Below are 8,249 nucleotides of genomic sequence, written 5' to 3'. Positions count from 1 at the left end.
TTTTTTCGATCGTTCTCCGGAAGTCACGCGCCACATCCTGTAGCTTGACTGTGACAGAAGTTTGCCGCTGAGCTGGCAGTTCGGTAGTAAAGATGCTCTTCGCAGCCCTCGCCGTATTTGTAACATTATTCAGCCTTGCGGAAAGCAAACAGAAAGACTTTTACACCTTCAAAGTGGTGAACAGCCGAGGGAAGCTCGTGTCTCTAGAAAAGTACCGGGGTTCGGTGAGTCCAAATTTAAAAAACTAAACTAAACAAACAAGCTCTTGTCGTGTTGCGCCGAACATCTGTAGGGATGTTGCGGCTCCTTTCTGCTCGTTTTGCATGCAGGCATGAGTGCATGTTTAGTGAGGGTGCTTTAACTTTCTGTCTGCAGATGGGACTAACACATCTCTGCTGCGGGTCGCTCTAGTTCCTCTCGGTAGTCTACGTGGCAGGAGGCCTGCGGCTGCAGGAGCTCTGCAGCTCTTATTGAGAGGAGGTACCATGATCCAAGCTCTCCACAAACACACGATTTGATCAAGAAACGCACCCATATATGGACAGTACATTTATCAATACTTACTGTAGAAAATGTTCAAAAATGTTCAATAAAGCTGATTTAAGTATGACCAGCAACAGGTCTGCAAGGACCATAAGGTTTTTGCAATTCTTTTTTTCCCACTGGGCCTTTGAATGAAAATGTCTCACACATCCCTCAAACATGATGACATCACACAGGGCGAAACCATCAAAAATCAATGTCTCTTATGGGGCTCCAAAATATAGTGCTTATTCCACTTGGGGTTAATTATTATGGGATGGCCACAGGTCTTATGGCTTGTTGGCCGTTCTGTGTTGAAGTGTGAAATTTAGCAATTTTCAAATGTTCGCAGTATATGAGAAAACCCACCTTTGATCCAGTAATCATCACAAAATTTTAAACTCATGCGTCCAGTTTGAGTCTACAGCCACAAAGTTTCGTTGACCTCTGACCTCGTGCCATTTTGAATAAAAAAATCACCTTAAGTACCTTCTACAAATTTAAAATCCTACTAAGGATTTAAATTCATCACCTCTTTATTCCTCGAGGATCATTGGGAAGCTACTTGGGGAAAAAATTGAATTAGAAGTCTTTAATTTTTCAACGACGTTAGCATAGTGAGCTAGCAAAACGTGACGCTCCCCTAGTTACTCACACATTGTTCACCAAAATATTGTGACATTTGAATACACAAATCTCTGCCTCGAGCTGAACAAAATGATATGATATAATATATAATGATATAAGATATGAAAATATTATAAATGTGGGCATGGTTAATAAAAAAACTCCCGTTGCTAAGGAAATCCAAAACATTACTTTTGCAGTTTTTTCTAAAAATTATATTGATGTGTTTGTTGCCCCCAGGTAACCAAAAAGTAAAATGGTTGCTATGGAGATAAAACCAACATAAAAAGTCATGAATTTGAAAAAAATGGTTCTTTCATGGGTTTTGTAATGTGCTGCTCAGATCAGGGGGGTTAGGAGGCCTGAAGGGGTGGGGTCAAAATGTAAAATATGAGCAAATTGAAAACCATAGCAGAAATTTACATAAAATAGTAAAAAAACTGAGGTCAAAACAAGAGGTCGACCATTTTTTAAAGTTTAAAATCATTAAAAGAGAAAGAGAAAAAAAGCCCTCTCGTGATTTTAGATTTTTATGGTCATTATTATGATTTCTTTATGTTTAAATAAAAATGATGCATCCTTTAAAGCATGAAGCTCTGGGACTAACACTCTAACACTCCACATATATATTTTATTTTTTCTTTTACATCATGATGACTAACAGTTGCATGTCATGTGATGAAGGAAAATTAAAAGAAAAAATGTGAAATGTTAACTATTAAGCTGCTGATTGATCAAAATAGTCTACGGTAGATCATGGATCAGTTAGACTTTTGTTTGACTGAATGAGAGATTATTCTGTAATTTATATGCATCTATTTAATTAAGAAGCAGGAAAATTGGTTAATTTGTCAACCTCTGATTGAGGGGAAAATTGTAAAACTGCAATGAACTTATTACTTTTATGTAGTTTTGGTTAAAAGTGAACATTTTTCATGCTATAAAAGTTATTTTCTAATGTTATTTTGAAGTAAAATGAAGCCAAATATAAAAAAAATGAAAGGAAGTTGTTCATGTTATGGTATTAGAAATGGTTTATTGAGTAAACATAATTTAGTTTCAAAAAATATACAGAAACGATTTACTTTAGGGGTTAGTCAGTCTAATTTAAGAGGTCTTAATTACTTTGAGCGGGTTAAAGTTCGAATTAATGTAACAGTACAAATGGCAACTAAACCAATAAACATGAACATGAACATTGAACAAAAATTGTGAATGCAGTCTTTTGTTACAGCATGTTTGTGTCTGCTTCTGATTCACAACAAATAGAATAAAGAAATACTCAATTTAAAGATTAATTTTCTTTTTAAATGTCCTCCATTATCAGATAAATAGCACAAGAACATGTTAAAAACACAATTTTCATCAGAGTGGGTCTTTAAAAGCAAATTTAGGTAAAAGTTCTTTGCCGACTTCTTCTCACTTGTCTGTGTTGCTTCAGGTGTCGCTGGTGGTGAACGTAGCCAGTGAATGTGGCTTCACCGAAGAACATTACAAAGACCTGCAGCAGCTCCAGCGGGACTTCGGTTCAAGTCACTTCAATGTTCTGGCTTTCCCCTGCAACCAGTTCGGGCAGCAGGAGCCAGGCAGCGACCAGGAGATCGACAGCTTTGTGCGCAGAGTCTATGGAGTCTCCTTCCCGCTCTTTAGCAAAATCGCTGTCGTTGGAACAGGAGCACATAATGTCTTCAAATATCTTGCTGGTAAGATCTTTTCCCCCCAAAAGAGCATGCAGCCATGCTTCCTGCTCGAATCAGCTGGTTCTGGGACTTTTCATATCCACTTTGCACCGATATGTAACGCATTACTAATGTAAAGTGATTCTCTGCAACAGAATCAGTTGATTTAGATTGATTGCATAAGCACTTCACTACTGTAAAGTGCTGCGTATCAGTGCAAAGATGCTATTCTCTACTTCAGAATCTGCTGGAATCACGTTAATTGCATCAACGGTTGAAGAGGTGAGGTAGTCGAAAGAATGAAGCTTGAAGGGAAGTGTTAAAGGGTTAAGTAGTTTCCACTTTGCATATATCTATAAAAGTGTTTTTTTTTCTCTACTACAGTCCTTTAAAATGATACTAATACAGCTAAAGCAGGTTTTAGAAAGAAGACAATCAGTAACCTCATGTAAACTATGTGTTAAATATTAAATGAAATCATCTTTTTTTTTCCTTTTTTTATTTTTAATCCTATAAAAAACACAATTTTCATTAGAGTGGGTCTTTAACTAAATTCTAACAAATGATGGAAAGAAAATTTTAAATTGTTATTTTTAACGTTTGCTTTTGATTGTCATGTTTAACAGAGGCGTCCGGAAAAGAGCCCGACTGGAACTTCTGGAAGTATCTCATCGATGTAAACGGCAAAGTGGTGGATGCATGGGGACCTGATGTTTCCGTCAAAGAAGTCCGCCCCAAAATAGTTGAAATGGTGCGGCAGATCATCCTAAAAAAGAAAGAGGAGCTTTGACCCGTTTCCAGATCCAAGGGAATAAACAACACATTTGCAGAGATCCTGTTGAGCTCTTGACTTTATCTGACGAGCATTAATCCCATCTTCATGCACTGATGAAACTTCACTTTGTCCGTATGTTTGTCAGGCTTTGAATCAGGAACATTTGAACCAATTAGCTCTTTTTTTTTCTATATACCAAGTGCAAATACTTTGATTTGTTTGTTTTATTGAATAAACTTTTACTGTGACAACTTGATTTTTGAGATTGTTTGTCAAAGTCTAAGCAAAAACATTAAAAATCACAACAACAGATAAGGTAAATATTAAATTAAATCAAAACATATTCCATCAAAACCTTGTAAGAAAAATATTAGAAAATTAATATCTAGCAGTCAGATGAATTTGACAAGGTAGGTATTATGAGATGACACTGATTGGGTGACGTTTGCTCTCCTTTTCAAAAGGACGTTTTTGGAGTGACAATATCTTCTGACAGACAAGATTTCTTCAAGCATTTGGCCACACCCACGTCAAAAGTCTGGTGATCACTCGATCAGTTCTTTACCACATTTTGGCTCCCCTGCCTCTTCCTCAAAAGAGGCAGGGGAGCAATTATTCTTGTTTTCTGAAATGTTTCTTTTTCTATGTTTTAGCTTGTGGAATGTTGTCTTATTTTTTTTTTTAAATATAAACCTTTTTTTAAAATTTTGTTTTACTTCTTCATTGTCATAGTCCTTAAAGTGTGTTTGTGTTGAGTGATTTGTTGGTGTGGTTTGCACTTCTAGGCCACCGTAGTTTTTAGACTAGGTATGTGAAAGAGGAAAGTTTTCACATTTTAAACACAAGCAGGTCATTTGAGGTAATTGGAGCATAAACACACCTACTAACAGATGATACCAAACATATGCAGCAATCAGCAAAGTATTTTTTAATGTCTTTTTTGTACTTTGACCTAAGTGCTATAGGCAGATTCTGGGCTCATTGCTGAGGTAACATTTCTCCAGAAGTACAAATTCCAGTGCACATGTGGCCAATGCAGCAGCAAAGGTGTTGGGCGGCCATAACACTCCTCTTGGTAGCACAGTGAGACCAAACACTGGCTGCATGTAGTCTGTTCTGGACTAGAACCACAAACTGTGCAGTCCTGCAAATCTGTGGTAGACAATTTACACGACCCAAGTTCTGACAGAGAAAGAAAAAAAACCTCGGGGAGGGGTAAGGATGGTGCTCTGGTTTGGTTTCTTAGAAAGTTCTATTTTCTTGATTCATGTTCATGGGGTATGGAGGAATAAATGAGATCATTTGAAATAAATATATACACCATCAAATTATTAAATACATTAATTATTTAAAATTGGCATTAAATAAATAAAATTGGAAATCAATAAATAAATGTGTCTATGTATGTGGGATTACAATATCAAAATAGACATAAAAAAGCACATTTAAATATTTCACGACACACATAATAATAATAATTATTATTTTATGTCTAGTGTAGGCCAAAATAAGGAGTTCCGACCAAGTAAACCCCGGTAAAGTTCTACGATACTCCAAAACAAAGTTTACAGCGTGTGTGTGTTAGTTGCCAGACAAAACCTTTAGAATCTTTAATAAATAAAAAATTTAATGCGATAGAAATCTTGCTTTCGCATTCTCTCAAGGATCTGAGTTAGACCCGCTCACTGAGTTTGATGGGACAGTTTGACAGATTATGTAATAAAACGGTGCCCACTGCCCGGACCATGAAATCTTTCATAAAATCATTAAATCATTCATTAAATTCTGAAATAAATAAATGCCTCTTAAATCACTTAAAATTGAATTTTAATTAAATATTTACACATTTAATGGCACTTTATTTATTTAATGACAATTTTTAATTTTAATAATTAACAACACGTTTATTTAATAATTTAATGGTGTATATATTTATTTCAAATTGTCAGATTTAGTCCTCCATACTGGTCTGTTTCTATTGTTGATGATATACAGCATCAGTGTAATTAATCATTCTCTGTGTAATTTTTGTCAAGTCATCTGCAGTTTCCCATCAGTTTTGTTTCCATCTTAGTTTATGTCTTTAAGGTTCTTTAGTAAAGTCAAACACAAGCCCAGTGTCCTGCACTTTTCGATGGATCAGGAGCTAATAAAAACGTTCAAAAATTTGAAAAAGCTCTCAGTTGAGATGCAGCAACTGCCATTGGCGGGCCAAAGTCTCCCTGCTTTGCTCCAATTCTTTTGCATCCACTTGCAGACAAACAGATCCATGCACACCTTTGTTTTCTTCATCTGAGCTGGAATCTAGTTTAAACTGTTAGTTTAGGGTGGTGAGGGGCCGTAAACTAGCGGGACAGAGCGTAAACAAAGGGACGATGGGATATCTTTCCACGCCAGAAATACTGCCCACAAGTCAGAGGAAAATTTGTCAAGAACTCTTGCGTCTGCTAAAAACGGCATATTCATAATGAAAAGAGCACTGGGAGCATAATGATGATATAATTCACTCAGAAATTGTATGGGAAATCTTTTTGCTAGGTGGGGACTGCTGCCCCCGTAGTCCCCCTGTAGCTCCGCCCTTGAGTTGAGGCTATACCGGTTTTGAATCAATAACTTTTCACAACTAAAATCTTCATTTTAAAAAAGGCTCAAAAATACACTTCCAATCTGAGAACTTTATTACACTTTGTCGTGATACATTTTTGGAGTGAACAAACAAAAGGCAAACACCCAAAGTTTACATGAAAGTTGTTTAAGGGAAATTTCTTAAATGATTAAAGTCATGAAAAAGCTGATAAAGAAAAGCTGCAGAAATATTTCACTTTCATACCGATTTTGGCAGTCTGGCAAGAAACCGTTTGATTTTTTCAACCAGAAATTGGTCTTTATTTCGGTTTTTGATCTTCTCCAGCTGGTTGATACTGTTTGTGCGATAGAAGGAGTCGTGTGCTATTTCTGCAGCCTTCATGAGGTATTTTGTTGATTTTTCTCTATTTTTTTGATTGAAAAACAAATTTCCTGCATAATAATGGTAAAGCATCTGTTGTCCCTCAAGATCCTGATCAGCAACTTTTTGCAGCAGTTCTTCAAATTTCTGCTTAGCTTTATCCTGTTGATTTGTTTTTGCATAAATGGCTGCAAGATATATTTGCTTCTTCCATGAGGTCTCTGGGCTCAGATCAATCACCTCCAGGTGCAGACGAATTGATCTGTCGATCACTTCAGCGTCATCTATGTCTGTATTAAGAATCTTTGTCTTGTAAAAGTTACAGGTGCATCTTTTATTGAAACGTGAACCTGGATATCTTTGTAGAGCCTCTTCTGCAAACGTTATGAGCTCATCAATAGACACATGCTTTCGGAAGAGAGAATGTAATGGTTCAATGCCACTGTATTCAGTTAGAGGTTTGTCAAAAATCTTTCTGGCCAGCTCTCGTGCTTCATCTTTAATGTCTTCTCCTTCGTCAGCTCGTCTACTCAAATCAAAAGCAGCAAGATATCTGCTTTCTGGGTCCAGCGTTTTGGCCTTTCTGATTTCCTCCAGGCCATCAGGACTGACGTCTTCTTTGAGGTCCATTGAGATTTGTATTAGGTTCACCGCATGGCTTGTTTGCCACTCCACTCGGTCAGGCTGCATCTCTATAGCTTTGCTGAAATACTCCTTTGCCAACAGTTTTTGTTTTTTGCCAAACATCATCAGATTCCAAGCTTTTTCAGCATAGACCTCAGGCTGGGGATGCTCACCCATCAGGGCATCAACCTTCGACAAGTAACTCTGAGCCTTTGCTTCTTCTCCCAAGTCGTGGTGCAGCCAAGCCAGATTGCCGTAGTTCACCACCAACCAGGGTCCTTCTTCGTTACTGAGCTGAGAGAAGGAGTCTTTTGCTCTGCTGAAGTTTATCAAGGCCTTATCCTTAGACCCCAACATATAAAAAACAAACCCCAGCAGGTTGTAAACGTGACCCATCCAGGCACATGTGCCGTCAGTGATGAGGTCCTCTAATTTATCCCGTAAGTGGAAATATTTGTTTTTTCCAGGATTCAGGTTCCAAGTAAAGTGGCACTCAAGGGCTTCCAGTTTGTTCTCCATCCCAGAAGCAGACTCTGATAAAATAAATCCAAAGTAACGTTTTAATACACAGATACTTTCAGTAAAATCACAGGACCTCAAAGTAGAACATGAAGGCAAAGTGAAAGAAAAACATCAATAAGTGAGAAAAAATACAAGAGTTAATAAGGAAGTGCCTCACAGTTCAATCCTCAACCAATGGAAACGATTTGATGCTGAAACGAAAAGAAGAAGCAAGAAAAAAACTTTAGTCGTCCACGTTACTCTTTCATTCTAAACACAGAGAAGGTGCTTATTGCAGAGTTAAGAACTTACCTCCTCGTCCAACACAACCAACACTCATCTGTGCCTGCCAGCGTGTCTGGATTCTGGTCCTTATAAACGCTTGCTTGAGTGCCACAAAAGCTGTCAATATTTAACTTTTACAGTGCTGTAAATATGATCATCGTAATTACTGGGATTAATATAATCTGACTTATTTTTATCAGGAAAACGAAAGAGAAAAACATAACTAACTTTCTGAAGAAGGACTCTGATTACTTGAGGGCAAAAGCGACTTGAAAATCAGAAAGTTACA

At 37.2% G+C, this 8,249-nt stretch overlaps 2 protein-coding genes across 3 annotated transcripts; one reads left to right on the top strand and one right to left on the bottom strand.

Moving 5' to 3' along the window:
* Positions 1-3,859, top strand: gpx7 (glutathione peroxidase 7). Of its 2 annotated transcripts, none has more exons than XM_024278241.2 (3): positions 1-224; positions 2,591-2,852; positions 3,455-3,859. In XM_024278241.2, the coding sequence occupies exons 1-3, from the start codon at positions 93-95 to the stop codon at positions 3,616-3,618; spliced, it is 558 nt and encodes a 185-aa protein (XP_024134009.1). In that variant the 5' UTR covers positions 1-92; the 3' UTR covers positions 3,619-3,859. The 2 variants fall into 2 exon arrangements, 1 of the variants encoding a protein (XP_024134009.1); XR_002919916.2 differs by lacking the exon at positions 3,455-3,859 and adding an exon at positions 376-480 and having other exon boundaries at positions 84-224; positions 2,591-2,725.
* Positions 3,860-5,925: 2,066 nt separating this feature from the next.
* Positions 5,926-8,173, bottom strand: LOC112150689 (interferon-induced protein with tetratricopeptide repeats 1-like). The gene is made up of 4 exons (XM_024279153.1): positions 7,988-8,173; positions 7,854-7,887; positions 6,901-7,707; positions 5,926-5,948 (listed from the first exon to the last, which is right to left on the bottom strand). The coding sequence occupies exons 3-4, from the start codon at positions 7,691-7,693 to the stop codon at positions 5,926-5,928; spliced, it is 816 nt and encodes a 271-aa protein (XP_024134921.1). The 5' UTR covers positions 7,694-7,707; positions 7,854-7,887; positions 7,988-8,173.
* Positions 8,174-8,249: the final 76 nt, after the last annotated feature.

This window comes from Oryzias melastigma, linkage group LG4 (genome assembly GCF_002922805.2).
Source record: "Oryzias melastigma strain HK-1 linkage group LG4, ASM292280v2, whole genome shotgun sequence".
Taxonomy (NCBI): domain Eukaryota; kingdom Metazoa; phylum Chordata; class Actinopteri; order Beloniformes; family Adrianichthyidae; genus Oryzias; species Oryzias melastigma.
This window is presented reverse-complemented; position numbering and strand designations above follow the sequence as displayed.

What these genes read in the sequence shown, in the direction of transcription:
- LOC112150689 (XM_024279153.1), bottom strand. Translation starts at nt 7,693, where the DNA reads ATGGAGAACAAACTGGAAGCCCTTGAGTGCCACTTTACTTGGAACCTG. An exon ending in GGCTCTACAAAGATATCCAG is followed by an intron (nt 5,949 to 6,900) that starts GTTCACGTTTCA and finishes CTGTCCCGCTAG; the next exon opens with TTTACGGCCCCTCACCACCC.
- gpx7 (XM_024278241.2), top strand. Translation starts at nt 93, where the DNA reads ATGCTCTTCGCAGCCCTCGCCGTATTTGTAACATTATTCAGCCTTGCG. An exon ending in TAGAAAAGTACCGGGGTTCG is followed by an intron (nt 225 to 2,590) that starts GTGAGTCCAAAT and finishes GTGTTGCTTCAG; the next exon opens with GTGTCGCTGGTGGTGAACGT. An exon ending in TGTCTTCAAATATCTTGCTG is followed by an intron (nt 2,853 to 3,454) that starts GTAAGATCTTTT and finishes CATGTTTAACAG; the next exon opens with AGGCGTCCGGAAAAGAGCCC.